Genomic DNA, 18052 nt, shown 5'->3' on the forward strand with positions numbered 1-18052 from the left:
AGGGCCCACCTACCCACCCCCGCCCCCGTCCGAGGCGCTCCCAGCCCAGCCGCGCCACAGGCCAACTCCCGCACCCCGCCGCATCCCGGCCAGCAACGGCCACGCTGTCACCCCCCTCCTCTGCCCCGCTCAGCGCAGGGCCCGCCGGGCTCTCCGGGTGGCCGGGCTCTGCGTGCCCGGGCCTGCCCCCTTCCCCGGGGCAGCGGGGTGGCCGCGGGCCGGTGGGGGCCACGAGGGTCGGGCTGGGGCCTGCGCGGGCCCGGAGGGGCGGCCGGTCCCTCCGAGGGCGGCCCGCAGGGCCGCGTGTGGCCAGCGGGGGAGCCCGGGGCGGGGGGCGCGCCGCGGGGCGGGAAGGGGGCGGCAGCGGCGGCGCCTGCGCGCCCCCGGGCCGCCGAGGGGGCCGCGCCGCGCCGGGCGCTGGGGCGGGGTCTGCGGGCGCCGACGGGGCGGGCGGCGGCGGGCGCCACGTCGGCAGCGGGGAAAGGCGGAGGAGTAAAGTCTGCGGCGGAGCCGAGCCCGGTGTGTGCGCCGCGCGGTGAGTGAGGGCTGCGCGGCGGCCGCCGCCGCCCTGGCCCCGCTCCGCCGTTAGCCGGGAGCCCGGCGGGCGTGCGGCCGCCTGCGCGTCCTTCCCGCCTGCCCCTGCTCTCTCGCGGCAGCAGGGAAACTTCTGGGGGATGAGGCGGGAGGGGACCCGGCGCGCCCCGGCGGAGCCGCCGGTGGGAGAGGCGGGCCCGGGGAAGCGGGGCCGCCGCCACCTGCCCCCGGCGCTCCGGCCGCCCGCCCGCCCGCCTTTGTGCTTCCTGCCGCGGCACCGGGGGGGCGGGAGGCAGGCGGGCAGCGGGGAGGACCGCGCCGGCTGTAGCGGCTTCGCCGCGGCCTGGGCTGCCACGTCAGTGCCGCCGCCCTGCGCTGAGGTGCCCGGCGGCGCCCGCGGCCGGGGGTCGCTGCCGGGAGGCGGGTAGCTGCCGGGGGCGGACGTGGCGGGGGCTGCGGGGACGTGGGCCGCCCTGCGAGCGGGGTGCGGGGCCTCGACAGGCCGGGACCGGCGCCTCCTCGGGACCGGGGCCGGAGCCGGGGTGGCCGCCGCGTCCTGCCCCGCTGCCCCCCCCCGCCCCCCTCCGGCCGGGCGCCCCCGCGTACCTGGGCGGGCAGCGGGGCAGCCGCGCTCCTGCCTGCTCTGCTCTCCCCCGTGAACTTCTCTGTGCCGGGAGCAGCTTTGTTCCGGGTTTTTCTTTCCTTCTTTTTAAACTTCGCTGTGTACTGTTGTTTCCTGTAGCACCCTGCTCTTTATTTCATCCTCTCAAGTCCAGCTTGATGGAGTAGGATCTGAAGAGGCTTTTTTGTAATTTCTCGGGAGCAGCTTAGCTTTCTGCATTCTCCTAGCCTAAGCATTTACGTGGTGTGGCCTGAAAATAAATGCAAGTTAATTTAGCCATACAGCTTGTTCTGGTCATTGGGGGAAGCTCATGGGCAGCCTTTGTGGATGCAATTAAATGCTTCCTTCTGCTCGTTTAACCAGGATGTCGCCCTGTAAGGAAGATAAATACCAAGCGCGCATAGCCTGCTTCAGTGTGTCCAGAGCGTTGCTTCAGGCAGCGTGTCTCTGTATAACTGGAAAGGTACATACGAGATAGCCTAATTTAGTGTACCAGTACCGTTTTGTATGCGCATCAATTTTAAGACTGCTCAGTAAATGCTCTCCAGGCTTTTTCTTGTTCAAAGCTTTGTGTTTTGCTGTGGTTAAACATTCAGTAAAGTTGGTGTTGCCTCCTCAGGATAGAAACGGACTGTGTCACAAAAGCGCAAACCGAAAGGTGGTCCTTGTCCAGCAGGTGAACGGGTCTAAATGTTGGGCAGGAGGCAGCAAACAGGTGGTGGATGCCACAGAGAAAGTTGTTTATTTCGTTAGCAGGGGTGGCAAGGGCATTCAGCAGCTGCTTTATCGTGCTGGCTGTTAGGCATTGCAAGTTTTGTCTTTGTAGGTCTCCTGGGAGAGCTGAGGTGAGTGTAGAGCTTGGGCATTGGGAAGGCATTACAAGGAATGGGGACGTCTCTGCCTTAGAAAGCTGAGCTAGCAGGAGACAGAGGATGACCAGACTGGTAAAACGGAGCTTCCGTGGCCTTTCTGAAGCTGTGCCCTGTGCCCTGCTGGAATTTACCATTTAATTTCCAGAAACCGGTTTTGGAGGACTAGAAAAGGGGAATCTGGGTTCCTCTGTCTTTGATTTGGTATCTTGTGAATCCTTGCTTCGGAGAAGACTTGAGTGACAACATCAGGTGTTCCCTAGAGCCTCTTCTGGAGCCTGATCCATACTTTAGTTGAGGGTAATGGAGATACGGTGGATTCCCTTGTAGGCAGATAATGATGTTGTAATGTCCTGGACAGAGTTAAGGGTTTTCTTTTTGCAGGAAATATGCTTCCTTTTTTGTTTTAATACAGATATATCGTATTACCTTCCCAGCTGTGTGCTGAACCCTGCATGCTGTGAGATTGTTTATGTTTCTTAGGTCAGACTTGGCATCTTTTTTTTGGCAGGGGCTTGTAGCCCATCTTGCTATAGGTTTACAAGTGAGCTGTGGTTCACGCTTGGAAACTTCTGATCAACTTTTTGTAGTCTTCCTCTGAAACCTGTGTCTTTTTTTCCCTGTGAAAAAGGCATGTTTGCTTCCAAGGCAGTCTTGCTTTGTATATAAGTCTGAATTTTCAAACTTGGCTTTTAAACAGAAGGCTTGTTGAAATGTCAGCTATGCTTTTGGTTTTTAGCTACATGCTTTCTACGTGCCTGGATTTGTTTTTTTAACGCTGTTAGCATTGACTCTTTCTTCTTGCTGAAGCTCGGTTATGTCTAAGAGAACTAACAGCACTGAGCACTCTTGCCCGTAACATGTTACCAGCCCTAATCCAAGGCATAAAGCAGGGAGCTAATAGTCAGGAGTCGTTTGTGCAGCTTGAAGCACTACCCTGAAGAGCAGCCATGGGTGGGATTACCTTTTTGGCTCCATATTTTTTTCCTTATTTAATTTGGAGAGTAAAAGCACTGTTACTCTTCCCAAAACTTATTTCTTAAAGTATCATCCATAAAAATATTTTTTTGTGTACGTGAAAGATGTCAGGTTCACTTTGAAACCTGCTGCAGCCACTGAAAGAGGGGAAGGAGAGCTGTGCATGTGGCAAGAGCTGTTTTGTTTTCAGTCAGCTCTGTAGCCAAGCTTTCTAACAGCTTAGCTAGCGGGCAGAAGGAAGATAATTTTTTCATGGTGGACTAAGATGAGGTGACTGGTTTGTTTGCACTTCTGTCAGGTGAATAGTTCCAGCACTGTCTGCTGCTGCAGCAGTCTTCTGGAGCAGTGTTATGCTGCCAACTGAAATTGGCCCCATCCTTGGGTAGTTTCATTGCTGCCTGCAAATATCTGAGTAGTGGCATTGAAACTCGCCAGTTTTTACTGGCTGCTGCTTGGGCCAGGTTTGCTGTGCTGAAACAGTAGGGCTTTTTGTCTGTGAAGTCAGGAAGAAATCAAGAGCATCATCTGAAGCTTGGGAAGTTGCACATGCATCTGTAATGGTTAGAGCCCACTTCTCAATGGAAAGCTAGAATTTTACACAAATTGTTGTCTAAGAACTACAGACTTGTTAAGGAAAGGCCATGTCTAAATATGGATTACCACACTTTGTAGTAATCCTCGTGACAGTGTATGGAGCAATTAAAATTACTTCGTTGCCCAAGAATACAGAAGAAATCAGTGTTTTGGTGAGATAAATATCATAAAATGTCGATGTCTTAAGGCCATGCTGACTGTGCTTTTCCTCTGTTGTAGGGTTTTTTATTTATGATTCTCTCTATACACCCATGGCAGGTATGTGACGGCAGCGCTGTTCCATAAGATGTCACTAACCTACTTTTCTTGTAGGTGTATGCAGAATACTTTTGTGGAAACAACTAACTGAAGCCTTCACAAAGGAATATATTTGGTGAGAAAGTTTTCTTCTTATCAGTTCTGTTATGAATGTATGTGTGGCTGTACCGTTACCTCCAGAGCTTTCTAGCGCTTTCATTGAGGGTCCTATAACGGTGTTAGTGTTTCATAAATGGCTCTTGAATTAAAAATCCTCTTCTAAACCACTTCTTTCTTTATAATGATATGAAACTTTGAAGCTTCTTACATATTTCATATTCTGACAGTATGGAAGTGTGTTTTCTTCTTTAAAACCAATTGAAATTGACATTTTTTTAGTATGAAGGTTGATACGTATTTTAATGCATTCTTAAAAAAGATGAGAAGTTACCCCTTATTTCTTGAATGACTAGCACCCTTGTAAGCACATAAGGAAAAAAAAACCCAAAGTAGTTTACATGTGTCCCTGTTTGAAATATCCTTTAAGATCTGGGTTTGCTTCCACTCCTTAAACAAAACACAAAACTTGCATATTCATCTGCAGAGATGAAGAAGGAAACGGGAGAGTGCCACTGATGGGCTAGATGTCTGCTTTGTGAATATCTGTATGCGTTCTGCCCAGGACTCATAGAGATCCTACCTCATTTCATGTGATCTTTTACTGCAGGTGTTGAAGCTGGAAGCTTTTCCCCAGTGACACAAGACACTGTGAATTTGGCATCACAGGATGAAAATGCCAAAGGAAGACTATTTGTTTGCTTGCTTCTTCCCTTTTCTTTAGCCAGTCAAGCATACTTTGAAGAAAACTCTGAAAAACCTATCAGAAAAGTCCCAAAGTTCAGGCTTCTGATAAATCTTTGCCTTGTTGCATGTGCTTGCAGTACCAGCAATAATTGTGACTAATGGGTCAGTGCATAAGGGACTTTGAATCTGCTGATTCCAACTTAAGTTTCTAAAGTTCCTTAATCAGTACTATGCCTGAATGACCTAATTCTCTGCACAAAAGTCTCATCCTTGCACCTCCAGATTGGTGCCTTAGGTATTAGCAGAGTTTTAATCTCTGTTGGGTCTCATGATTTTTGCTTTCTTCTTCTTTGTGGGGACACACCTTTAGCAAGGAGCGTGAAGACAAACCTTCCTTAGGATACGCTGCAGTCTGGTGTCCAGGAGGCCTTTTGCAAACTGGGACATACGAGCTTGGACCTTAATAGACAAAGGAGGCACTGAACTGTAGGTGAGTGCTTTCACCTTGATGGAATTGCATAATTTCTGCTTTTCTAACTACAGTTTTTGAAGAAAATTATATTCCTGCCCTCTTCGTCTGAAAACTGGATGAAGTCATCTGCCACCGAGTAGTTATTCCAGGCCTTTGACCTCCAGTCAATAGAGAGATACTCACCTCAAATCTCTGGAGGGGAGCCAGGTTTAAAACTTGCTCCTGTGCATAGTATTTTCTATTCACCAGATATGCTACACTTTGTGTAGCTCACAGGATTTTTGGATCACTTTTCAGAGGCTTTTAAGTCTCCTGATGTGTTAAGTTAAATACAAGGATGCGTGATGCAGGCTGTAACCTAGATAGCTGAAAATTTTCTGCTGAAGTCCTTTGTTGGATCTCAGTCTTGATTCTGTGATGCACTGGAGAGCTTGTACAGAGAAACAAAAGGACTTGAATTGCTCTTTGTGAGCTCTTGTGTGCCCAGTTCTGTTTCGGGTCAAGCTTTGAGCCTTTTCTGACTGTGATGTGATGCTGTTTACACTTGCACTGATGTAGTGGGAGGACAGTGAGTAAAATCTAGCATAAGCTGGTTAGGCACATCTCTTGCAGCATGCCCGGAGTGCTTCCAGGCACCTGTAGAGCCAGACCTCATACAGTAGTTTTCAGCTTTCTGATCTGTGGACCCCTGAAAGCTCCCATCTGTGTAGAACAAATTCAGCCCTGCGACAGTAACTTATTTCCCTTAGCTGCTCCATTCAGGCCTGTGTAGTACTCCCTTGGCTTCTGGGGTCTGATAGCAGCAGGTTACCAGTGCCTGGGCTGTAGAAGATGGACTGCTGTGGTCCATGTAGTTATAGGAGAGTGAAGTATTTCTGTGGTTTAAAAGGAGTTGCGGTTGTGTTAAATCATTGCATGTGAGCGATGCGTTGTGTAACATTCCTATCTGCCTTTTAGAAAGTAGCTTGGGGTCAAGAATTAAGTAACCTTGAGGTTCTAGGGAACATAGCAATGGAGTGAATGCTTAGTATTATTACTTCTTCTAATGCAGTGCTGTGATTTTATATGCTTTTTTTAACACTTTATCAATAAACTAAAACTTTGCTGTGAAACTCCCCTGCCAATACATTGCTTTGCTCATTTAGTTTTGCAGGAACAGCAAGCAAATCTGACGGTGGCCTAAACTTGATTGTGGAGAGTTATGAAATCATCTTTTACCTGCGCCATTTGCTGGTCTGACTCTTTGGACAGGTCTTATCTTAATTAAATACTTGTATGATGACTAGCACAACAGATCCTTGGTACTTCAGGGCTGTATCTGCTGTCAGTGCTGCTGTGTCCAATACCTTCTTAACAGCAGAAAATACTAAAACTTGTGTGGAGCCTTGTGACACTTTCTAGCATTCTGCCATGTTCAAAACTGGTAACTTATTCCCAACTCTCCTCTAAAGTTGTTGATAATCCCTGAGAGTGTTTTTTTTCCTTTCTTCATAAGATTAAATAGCTTCTCTGAGCCTCTTATGAGGAATTGTTGACAGAAACTTTTTGAAGCTCAAACAAGCAATTTCATCTGGGTTTCTTATGAGAGTTACATGTTGGCTAGATATAAATATATTAGCAGAGGTAGTTCTTTATTAAAAAAAAAAATAAATTCTCTGGCTTAACTCATTTGTGTCTCCCTTGAGTCTGCTTTAAAACTGTTTTGGTCACTTTTTTTATTCCTTTGAAGTAAGGCTTGCTAGGTTGTGACTTATTTTACTTTATTTGCTGCATTAGGGAAGGTTCTAAAAAACCTCAAAACTTCCAAATTCCTGAAGAGTAATCATCTTAACAAACAAAATAGCCACATGTGAAGTAGAAACATAGTTGCTTCATCTTTGTACAGATGTTTTGATCAAATAATGTCAGGCCTGTCAGTTTCTTACGGCATCTGGCTTCTCAGGGTGCTTTATATGTTTGTTTCAAGTTGGAAAAAAGCAACAACCTACATGTAACAATACAGTGAGGATGAAATCCTTGTATTTCTTCCAGCTTGCTTTAGATGAATGCAAAGAAGTACTTGAATTGGGTCCTTTCTCAGAACCTGATAGCCCTTGGTTGCTCCCTGTGATCGGTCAGGCTTTTTTTTTTTAATGACTTACTGATTTGTGAATTAATAAAAGAACAAGAAATTCTGTAATGAAACTTTTTCAATTTGTGCCTTAGCCCTTATGTATTTAGTCTTCCGTCCGGATGTGTTTGTTGCTACTCACTTTCCTATTTCTTAGCTTCCCCACTTGCGTTTCAGGCTTTTGAGAGGTACTTGTTCAGCATTGCCATCAAATCAGCCATCATGGTGGTAGGTTTTTTGCTTGCTTTCCAGTAAAGGTACCTTTCTTCTGTAAAGGTACACGTGTTTTCTGAGTCATGAACTGATACCTTTAGTGCTGATTGTGAGGACTCCTAAATGTTCAATTTAGGCTTGCTTCTCATCCAAAAATCTATCATTTAGCATGTGGGTGCTGTTTTTTACTGCAGTGTTTTGACTTTGTAATTACACTGTGAGGGTGTTAGCTGCTGTTTTCCAGGTGAGTCTTCCCACCCTCAAGTTCTGCTTCTGTCTCCTTATCCTTTCTTCAGATCCCAGCCTCTGCTTTCTCTCCCAGAGGATGTACAGAGAGATCTGGCCATGGCAAGAGAGGCTGGAATTACTTTTGTGGTGGTCGGCGACTCCTGGAAGAAATAACATTTTTTTTTTAAAGGCTTACACAGGGAAAAGGGAGCTAAGAGGTCACTGGCAGGAAGATAGAAGGATGCTGAGTGGCATAATGCAACTTGTTTTTCTTTCTCCTTTTCCTGACCTTGGTGCCAGCTGGGGAGGGAAAGCAGGATTGGCAGGAGGGCTCGGGGGAGGAGGCAGGACTTAACAGCAAGGCACACTTTGATGGGGGAGGAAAGCGGGAGGGAAACCTGGACTAGATACTGCTTTCTTCCCCTCTGAAAGGAAGATGCAGTAAGCAGAGCTGCTGATTTGCACTTTCTTCTGTGCTTCTTCCCCTCACTGTCAGGGACTGCTGTTCTAGAACTGTTCTAAGAAACGACTTCTGGTGTAAAGAAATCTTCTTTCTGAACTGTTTTCATTGGAACGTTTGTGTAGAGTTAAACCAGTCTAGTTCTGCTGCTGTCACCACCCTGTGTATGCAATACAGCTATAAGATAAATTGACTATTTTGGTTACAATTCTTTTATGTTGTTTTCATGGCATTTGTTTAAATTCTGCTGCAAGGACTTCCTTCTTTAAACTACTGCTTTCCAGGTACTAACATACCTTATAGGCATGCTGCTGTTGTTTTTCTAGTGCCCACCACCTCTATGACCACTAGGCCTTTCTTTTTTAGTACTTAAACACAAACTGTTGTATGGCAGTGGCTGTTTTGTTTTTCATACTGGTTTTCTTCCTGATAGCTTTTTAGATGCACTTGGTGTGGGGTGGCAGCTCTCACCAAGCCTGCTGGGCTGGTGGAGGGGTCCTTTTTCAAGTATTGAGTCTGGCTGAAGAATGCAAAAGCACAGTCAGATAATAAAAAGAGCAGCAGTTTGGCAGGAGCTGCTGGCTTATCTGGTAATGAAAAAGAAGCTCCTGTTATGTGGAACTTAAACTAAGTGAATTTTGGATTCATGAATTAATTTATGCTTTGCCAGAAAAGATGTATAGCATATGTGAATTTCTCTTTCAGGCAATAATGAATCAAACGGACAAAAATCAGCAGGAAGTCCCATCATACCTTCATGATGAACCACCAGAAGGTATGTATTGGTTTTTACAATACAAAGTAAAGTCGCAGAAATTAATCAGAAGTTCAGTTCTCTCTAAAAAAAAAAATGGATCTGCAAGCTGAACGCCTTAACTTTCATTTAAGTAACAGTAAGCAAGCCAACCCTGGGATGGAACGGGCCTTGATTATTGTTCACATCTGCATTATCCTGATTACAATAAGGCCGTGGAACATAACTCAGTAAATAACTGATAAATTACAGAGAAGATGGGCAAATACTGAAGTACATACTTTGCAGATCAGTTTCCAGAGGTGTGAATTGGTCTAATGGGTAGTTACTTCTGCTGTTTGTTCTGTGAGATGGAAAGAGCCCAGCTTCGCTTCTGGACACCTTGCGGAGTTCATGGTCCCTGTAACTTTTGAACAAGATGTAAAAAAGTTCCAAATATTTTTTAAATACTACTTTTGGAGGCCCTTTTCCATCATACAATTATCTGTGGTTCAAACTGTTGACTTAATCACATGGTTTTGTGAAAACAAACACACACTTGACTTCATTAATACAGTGGCATCTTGCTCTCCTGAACAAAATGTATCCTAAATTGGTTATTAGCTCTGCAAACAAGATGCAGTTGCAAATGTGCAGAGTTCCCTTCCAGGCTGTGGAACGATGAGACTGTGAAGAGTCCTGTCTGCATAACAAGACTAGAAGCATACTAGATCAAAAGCCATTCCTGGCATATAGATTGTCTGTGTTCTGTCTTCTCTTGCTTTAAGACCAAATGTGTTGGATGTAGAGGTTGGTGAGTCCCAATTCCTCTTGGGTCGTTGCTCTTCAATTTATAATGGCCCTTTAAGCTCAGTGTGTTTGTCAGTTTGGTTTTTTTCGTCAGCCTTTATGTGTTGTGTAACTGAACAATTCGCTTCATTTGAACAGCAGTGTTACCTGCTAACTGTAGCAGAAGGGATTGAAGTGGTAATAGCTCACTCTATTCTTAACAACTATTAGAAAGGAAACGCAATTACAGCAAGATGAGAGGAAAGGGAGAAATAGATTTTGGTGACACAGTGGTTCTTAAGCTGTCCTGTACTTGAGCTTGTTACAGTATCATGGTGTGAGGACAAAAACCTTTCTTTCTAAGCTCTCATGGGGTTGTCAAGATCCCAGAAGCATTTCTGAAAGCAGATGCCAGGTTGGAAACTATGCCCTAATGTGTGTTATCGTCAAGTCTAATTTTTAAGGGGCTTTTTTTTTTTTCTGCTCCTTAAATATTGACTTGTGTTTTATGTGTTAAACCTCACATATAGAAAATGAACAGTGGTCTGACATGTAAATTACAACTGATTCTTGAGGAAGGCAGTGAAAAAGTGGGCATTTTCTATCTTTCTGGAATATTCAGTAGGGTGTCTAGATACAGAACATAACAGCAGAGTCTGATAATCACTAGGTATTGCAAAGTTTTATTTAAAATTTGAGAGCAATTAAGGCTGATCTTCTTCTGCACAGTATCTTCTTTTAGTATGACAATAACCAGTTTGAATATGAAGTCTAAATAGATGGAGAAAGTTAGCGTAGTTGGAGTAGAATGAAACACAGCTTGTCTTAACGGACACTCTGTCCTTGAAGAGGCTTTCTCCTTTTGATGAGGTTTCAATGTGCACTCTTCAAGCCCTGTGAGTTCAGTTAAAATTTTGGAATACCCTTGAAGAACATGTCATGCAAGGCCTTCATATGCGATAGGCTTACACCATCATAGAAAGATGGCCAAATGCGGATGGAAGGCTACCAGTTCAATGTTGGCAAGAAGACTGGCTCTCTGAATGGGCTGCCAAAAAAAATCCTTAGAGGAAAGGCTCAATTCCAAAACAAATTTGCAGTTTTTCGTAAAGATATAGTTCCCGTTCATCCAAATCACACTTAACGAGCTTGGTGCCCAAAGGCTTTAAAGAAATACATATGTAGAAGCAGCTTTTGTGCTCACGCCTGCTATGAGTAGTGCTATTCTAATGTGTTGTTTTCTGTTTTGCTAGTGGCGCCAACCTTTGCAACCTGTGTTCATTCAAACTCTTGTTCACGGTTGGACTTTTTTCAGCAGGAAGCTGGCTGCAAGGTAGCATAGTAGAGCCAACCCCTAAATAGGGAACTTGTATCATTTTCTCCCTAGATCTAGGAATTATCTGTATTACCTTCCTCATGCTGGTTAGAAACAAAGGGACCAGGAATACGAATCCTAGAATAGAAATCAACTGGCAATAAAAACTTTGCAGCTGTGGGCATTTACTAGGTCTCATGAAACAATGCCAACAAGAATTAAATGAGAATTTGTCAGCCATCACCAGAAGTTATTAAGGCACCAAATCACAGTCAGTATTTACACTTCTGAAACAGAGTAGATAATGCCAAGGGATTGGCTACCTGAAGTAATGTGAGGAAAAGTGCGTCAAGGTAACTTTTGTTTGCTTCTCTCTTTTTAAGTTAGCTACGATGGGTCCTTTCTCGCTAACGTCAGGTCTGATTCACTGAAATCAGTTCTTAAAAATTCAGTGTGGTAAAGCTTCACTCACATTCACCCTGATGACAGTGATGTGGTTAGATGGAAACAAAGCACTTTCTGACCAATTTTTTTACAAGTCTGGTCACAGGAATCCTCTAATGAATAACACCTGGACTGTGGATTTTATACCAGGCTCTATATACTCCTCTCTAAGTGTGATTCTTTAAAGGCTTTCTGTATGTAAATAGAAATTCTGATCTCTGTGTGCTTGTGTTGGCAATGTATTTTTGCTAGAGGTGTCTAGGTTGAAAGCTGCTGGCCTAGAATGAAGCAGCAAGGGTGTTACTGGCTTGAAGCAGAAGGCTGTCATTTGCTTCTAGTTTCCATGGCCCTTTCTGTTACGTACATCAGTTTCTTAAATAAGAGATACTAGTGTAAGCTGGAAGCATTTTTACTGTTTTTTGCTGCCTTGAGCTGCACTGTTCCTCTGTACGTTTGGTTGGGTTTTTTTCCTTTTTGTCAAACTTGTAAGAATTTCTCTCATTTAGGTGGCATCTTTTGTTTTAATAATTCCAGGCACACACTATAGGAACACCAAACTTCATGCTGCTTTAATGAATTCTGAGTCCTGGGTCAGTCCTGGCATTACCACAGAATCCTTGGAGGTGCATGGGAAGTTGTTCCCCCTCGTTTTTGTCTTGTAGTCGATGAGTGCTGGGAGGTGACTCTTGGAAGCTGTCCTCCGAGTAGTTGTCGTGAGCAGTCAGGGCACTGGAGAGACTGCCGGAGACTGTTTTGCTGGTTTGTCTCTAAGGCACGTCACAGTGCAGAGTGAATGCACTGACAGGGGCTGGATAGAGGTTTCTGATGGATCTAGATCTGATTTTTTCTTTTCCCCTGCCTCTCTAGACTCATCCTCTTCCAAGCACTCACCTCTTTTTTTTTTTTTTTTTTTTGTCATATTTGCTTCTTCCCTAGCTCTGGCCCCTGTCATTCCACTTGCTATTTTCTCAGTTCCCCCCCGTTGTTTTTCCCTAAGAAAGGGAAATATTTCTGTTAAATCCTACATAAAATCTACGTGTAGCTAGAAAATACAAAAGACTGTGGAACTCACACCCTACTTGTGTTAACTGGCTGTCTCTTGCCATGGTTCTCTCTGATTATTTTTTTTTTTAAATAGTGTTTGGGGTTGGTGAGGAATTGACAAGACAGAAGCTGAAAAATGCTTACCTGTACAGCATTGTTGTGAAGACCAGAGATTTCTAAAGGTTCACATTGAAAACACTTTGCAGACAAACATGTCAGGGCTACTGGTTTATAGGTACAGTAGGTGAGATTTTCTTTGTGTGCTTAAATATGACGTTAACATAATGTTTCATCTTTCTGTATCTTCTTTAAAGACTAGATGATGCTTATGCAGTAGTGGGGTGTGGAGTTGCAGTCTTAATTTCCATTAGAGGCAAGATGCATGTATCTCTAGGATTTTGAAGCCTACATTTAGAAATACGAAGTAATTACTAAACTATTGAAAGGCTAAGTGGCTAATTCTGGGAATCTTTTTATTGCTTTTAATATTTTCTGTTATTTTGAGGCTATGTAATTGTACCATAAATACGGAATAAGTATTGACTTATACATCATATAGCAAGAAACTGTGCAAAGTGCAGGTTAAACATAACATTAAAAAGAAAAAGATATTTATGTGGTCAATAACATGCAGAAATCCTGTGGTTTGAGATTTGGTTTTATACGTCATATTGGGACTTCTGTTGGGAGCCTGTAACTCTGGCTGTTATTAATGCCTTTGGGGACCGCTTTAGGCATTCGGTGAGCTTATTTGGCCATTGGACCTTCCTCCCCCCCACCCCCTTCCCTATCCAAATTACAGAAAAGGCCTTTTTGGCAGAAAATTAAACTCGTGTTCATGGTGAAGAAAGGAAGTGATACAGTGAAGAGATGACATCAGTTTTTGTCCTTCTGATGGTTGTTTGGACTCCTGTGATTGCTTGTTTGTAACCTTTCCCTTTTTCCTGACCCTTGCCACACACCACTTTAAACACATCTTTGAAACAGTAATTACTAAGGAAAAAAGCAACTTGTGCCAAGGGGAGCTCTTTTCAAAGAACAGTGGGGTTTTTTTTAAAAACCCCACACCTTTGGCTCTGCTTTTCCAGGAAGCTTTTTCCAGTCCTTCCTGAGAGATTTGAACAGTAAGGTAGTGCTGTTGCTTTTGGGGGCCTCCCCTCTGTGGGCTAACTTTTAATATAATGATGTAGGGGAACAGGAGGGTGTGTCATTCATCCTGTTCCTGCCCCCACCTCCCCTCCCACCTTAATAAAGTCCAGAAATGAGGTTGATTTGGCCATGAGACTTTACAGAGTCTGGGAAGGTAGTGATGCATACAGAGGACAGTAGTTTATCATGTAAGACCGTCTGGGAGCTGTGTGCCTTTGTAGGCTTTGTATTGACTTGTGTTTTAGAAAACAGCATTGAGGTGTGTCTTGCTGCAGCAAAGTATCTTCTCTTATTTGCAACTACGGTGGTGTATGAGCATCCAGAAAAAGTAGCCTGCCAGGTAGGTGTGTACTGTGCGCGACAGATGTTAGACTAGAAAATGAACAACTTGTCTTTTGAAAATGCTTTAATCGTAGCACTACAATTGATTTGCTTGTTGTTTCCTCCCTTAGGTTCATTAAAAGACCACCCGCAGCAGCAGCCTGGCATGCTTTCTCGTGTGACTGGTGGCCTCTTCAGTGTCACAAAGGGAGCTGTTGGTGCCACGATTGGGGGTGTTGCTTGGATTGGAGGGAAAAGCTTTGAAATTACCAAAACAGCGGTCACATCTGTGCCTTCAGTGGGAGTGGGGCTAGTCAAAGGAAGTGTTTCTGCTGTAGCTGGAGGTGTTACAGCTGTAGGATCTGCTGTTGCAAGTAAAGTGCCTTTAACAGGAAAGAAAAAGGATAAGTCTGACTAAAACCAAAACTGAGACATACTCGATTCTCCAGAATGTTACATCAGTGGCATTAAAATCTGCTAAGATTTGGACCATGAGAAGCCATGTGTCTTAGACACTCTATCTTCTAAAGAGTTGTGCAAGTAACTTGGATTTCATCTGAAAAGGACAGAAGAAGCTTGGCTAGCACAGCGTATGAAGATTTATTAGAGCCTAGATTGAAGCTTTGTATCTGGTGAAATGTTACACTTGATAACTATAGATGTGAGTAAGCGTATCTGAAGGGATAATACATATCTGAATATTCATTTACTGTAAGTCTTTTGCAGTTCTGGACTAAAATGTGAACACAGAAACTTGGTAGTGTCCGCCATACCATCAGTGTGACAAGATGCCATTTACTGTTCTCAGTGGTTTCCACATCCTCCTGCTAAGGATCCTTCAGCCGTGTAACAGCATTGTTGGATGTACCCAAATAGTTTCGGTTACAAACCCGTGTATTCACAGGCAGCATGTAAACTATCGGTGACTTCATTCTGCCAAGTGCAGACTGGAGCAAATAGAACTAGAGGTGTGCAGAAATTGGAAATGAGAGTGGGAGACAGAAGTGAGAAAGCTGGACAACATGGTAGAAGGGATCCTAAAGAGTAAACTAACTTAATGCCTTATTAGAAAAAATATCTTTTTATTAGGGGAAGCTGGGTAAAGAATTGTCCTGTTATTTCAGTGCAGTTCACAGAATGAGCTTTAGACTCTCTTTACGAGTTCCACTGTCTGAAACCTTGTCAATTTTTACTGAAAACAAGATTGCTCCATCTCAGGTGTATTTAATGATATGCATCTCTCTCCTGCAAGTGAAAACTTGCTGCTAATAAACTTCCTGTAGACACTAGAAAAAATGATGGCTTAGTGGAAACTAGGCTGATGTTTGTGGTCATCTGGCACAACTGTCTTGACTTGAAAGAAATTCCTTTGTGTCATTGGAAACCACTGAAGAACTAGCAAAGCTGTTGTCTCAACTCCATGATGCGCCAGGTTAGCTTCTTGCTCTGTTTAAGCAAATGCAAGGAATTTTTCACTACATCTTTCTCTCATACTTTGCATTTTGATTTGAGTAAAATGCAATACTTTTATTTAAAACAAACCAAAAAAGGTAGGTGAGGCCTTAAAAAAAAAAAAAGAGAGAAAGAAACATCATCCAAGTAAATTGTATACTGACAGATTCCAAATGTTGACACACCTCAAATGGGAACATCTGTAGATCCTCTGCAGTGTGTTAGGCAAAAATGCACTTGTAAGGACATAGCTTGAGGTTGCCTTAGAATTGAAGCTGGTGGTGATCCTTTTTGTGTGTGTGTGTGTGTAATGACTTTACAAATAAGCAACCTCTTTGGAAGCCCATAGAAGGCGGCTGTGAATGTTGTGTATGCAGTATTTTCTAAAAACTTGTGTTCCTACAGAGAACTTATAAGCATGTAAGCTTACTTTTTCAGTGGCTATGGTTGTATGAGAAAGATACATAGGGAGGCTTTTTAGAAATTAAAAAAAAAATAATCAACATGTCACTTGTCTAAAACTTAAGTCTTATCTTCATGGGCGTTGAAAGTATATTATGTGTAAGTTATGGTACAGTAGTCACCTAGTCTCTCTGAGCCATTGGTACTTCAACTGCACTCTGGAACAACTATTTGGTATCACTAACTGTATGTTAGCAATACGGTATTTGTAAGCATGGGGACTTGGGGTGCTGGGGAGACCAAAAACCCAACAAACAGCATCATCTGCTCCTTTTGCTAGATAAACCAGCTGCTTAACTCCAGTCTACTGCAAGGGTATGATCAGGTAAGTTTATGTAACATATAGAAGACTTTAACTGGTTTTTATAGTCAAAAGCTAATCACACAGAATATAGTGTATTTTAACGATACCAGTTAGCTCTAGAAATGAGCTAGCTTGGATAGAGGAGGCAGTCTAGCTGTAGCAAATAACTTGGTGTTGTCTGCTCCCTTGCGGTTTCCAATGTAGACATACCCTCAGAGTGCTACCACTGAACTCCTAAGTCTCACCTGTTTGGAACACAGTGGTATTTCTGACACTCAACCAAACCCCTCCTAATTGTTTTCTGAAAACATAAATGCTGAACTGGTCATACCCCTTTTTTTATTACATTCTCTAATTTTTATACTATGAAACTTGCTGTAAAGTGTGGTCTGAGATAAGCCATGTTAGATCTGTAAAGAGCTGCCCACACTTCATTATGTTTTGTTCTTAACATATCCTGTAGTTATTACTTCTGAATCTTGTAACTGAAACGCTTTAACATGGCATATGGTTTTAGTTTTTGAAGAGCTTTGTCCTATACCCTGTGTATTTTCCATTCACTTAGGAAACTTGCTTCGTCTTAAAAACTTGTTCTGATTCTGTCCTGACATTTGTGAAACATTAAATTGTTGCCGTTTCAGACAATTGAGAGCTTCCTTAGTTAATTTGCAGAGAAAAGCATACACAGGTATAGATCTTGCGACAGTATCATGCCCTGGAGTGTCTTTTATCTGCATCTAAATAGCGCCAACCAGCTATTAACAAATACTGTAACTTCGCTGTGCAGGCTGTGCATAGGCACAACACAAAGTTGCTTGTAGTAATTGTTTTTTCCTGGGAACTGAGGCTTGGGGATACCCACTGTTAAGATCATATAGAATATGGCTCTGAAATTGGCAGTGGGAGTGTGGTTGTTCTTGTGTCTTGCGGTTGGTTTTGCGGTGGTTTTATGTTACTCTCCCTTTCCCAGCCCCCATTTCAAAAGGGGAAATGTTTATGAAGACTACTTGTATGCCTGACTGCTCACTAAGTAACAAGAGGGTGGTCTGGGCTTTTACGTGCCAGACGTAAACAGTATAAACTGGCTCACATTCGCTGTGAATAAGCAAGAGACAAGGAAGCAGATTTCAGCAATACAATGTTTTGGTAATTGGGAGCTTCCCTGGGGTTTTATTATAAATGAATCCTGTGAAGAAGAGAAAAACAGGTCCCAGACGAAGACTTAACGAATGAAGGATTGAATGAATTTCAGTCTGCTGGTAGAGAAAAGGAGTCTTTCTGCTTATGCTTTTGTTGTTGAAAGGGGAGGAGAAGAAATTGAAACACTCAGAATGGAAAATGAGTTTGTGATAGCTCGGGCTGTGACCCAATTAAGGAAATGTCTCACTTTCCTGTTCTGACCATTGCTACTGGAAATACTGTAAGTGATGGGAATAAGCTGTTTCAGGAACTTTTAAAAACAGATACCTGTAGAAATGCTGAAACTAAATTTTCAGCAAAAACACTGTTCCATGTCTCGGTTTCCTTTTCATCCTCAACCACTGATCAGTTCTGTGGTTCAGCATTAGAGATTGTATTATGAATAGCTTCGGAGAGCTGAAATGCCCCCTTGCGTCTGAGGGGAAGGATGCTTTTGGATCAGCTCAGCACTGAGAAGAGCAGTCACAGTGACAAAGACAAGTTTCTGTTAATTTTTAATATGGCTATCTTCCCAGTTCCCTCTTAAAAAATAATGTGTTCTGAAGAGTCAGCAAAGACATGGCTTAGTAACACAGCCTGACTCTTGCCAGCCTGATGATACGTGTGCCTTCTTGAATTCTTGCTACAGTCACACGTGCTCCTACGAGAGCAGTGTTTGCCCCCACAAGCTGCTGTCACGTCCGCACTCGCCTGTGTGGCAGTGAGTTTAAGGCCTTCA

General features: G+C 43.7%; 1 protein-coding gene across 3 annotated transcripts; it reads left to right on the forward strand.

Annotated features, from left to right (window-relative positions):
* Positions 1–400: 400 nt before the first annotated feature.
* On the forward strand, positions 401–16078 carry TMEM263 (transmembrane protein 263). 3 transcript variants are annotated; one of them, XM_055710691.1, is made up of 5 exons: positions 401–535; positions 3910–3970; positions 5009–5128; positions 8827–8896; positions 14048–16078. In XM_055710691.1, the coding sequence occupies exons 4-5, from the start codon at positions 8833–8835 to the stop codon at positions 14332–14334; spliced, it is 351 nt and encodes a 116-aa protein (XP_055566666.1). In that variant the 5' UTR covers positions 401–535; positions 3910–3970; positions 5009–5128; positions 8827–8832; the 3' UTR covers positions 14335–16078. The 3 variants fall into 3 exon arrangements, with proteins under 3 accessions (XP_055566666.1, XP_055566667.1, XP_055566668.1); XM_055710692.1 differs by lacking the exon at positions 5009–5128; XM_055710693.1 differs by lacking the exons at positions 401–535; positions 3910–3970; positions 5009–5128 and adding an exon at positions 6265–6361.
* Positions 16079–18052: the final 1974 nt, after the last annotated feature.

This window comes from Falco cherrug, chromosome 5 (genome assembly GCF_023634085.1).
Source record: "Falco cherrug isolate bFalChe1 chromosome 5, bFalChe1.pri, whole genome shotgun sequence".
NCBI classification, from domain to species: Eukaryota; Metazoa; Chordata; class Aves; order Falconiformes; family Falconidae; genus Falco; species Falco cherrug.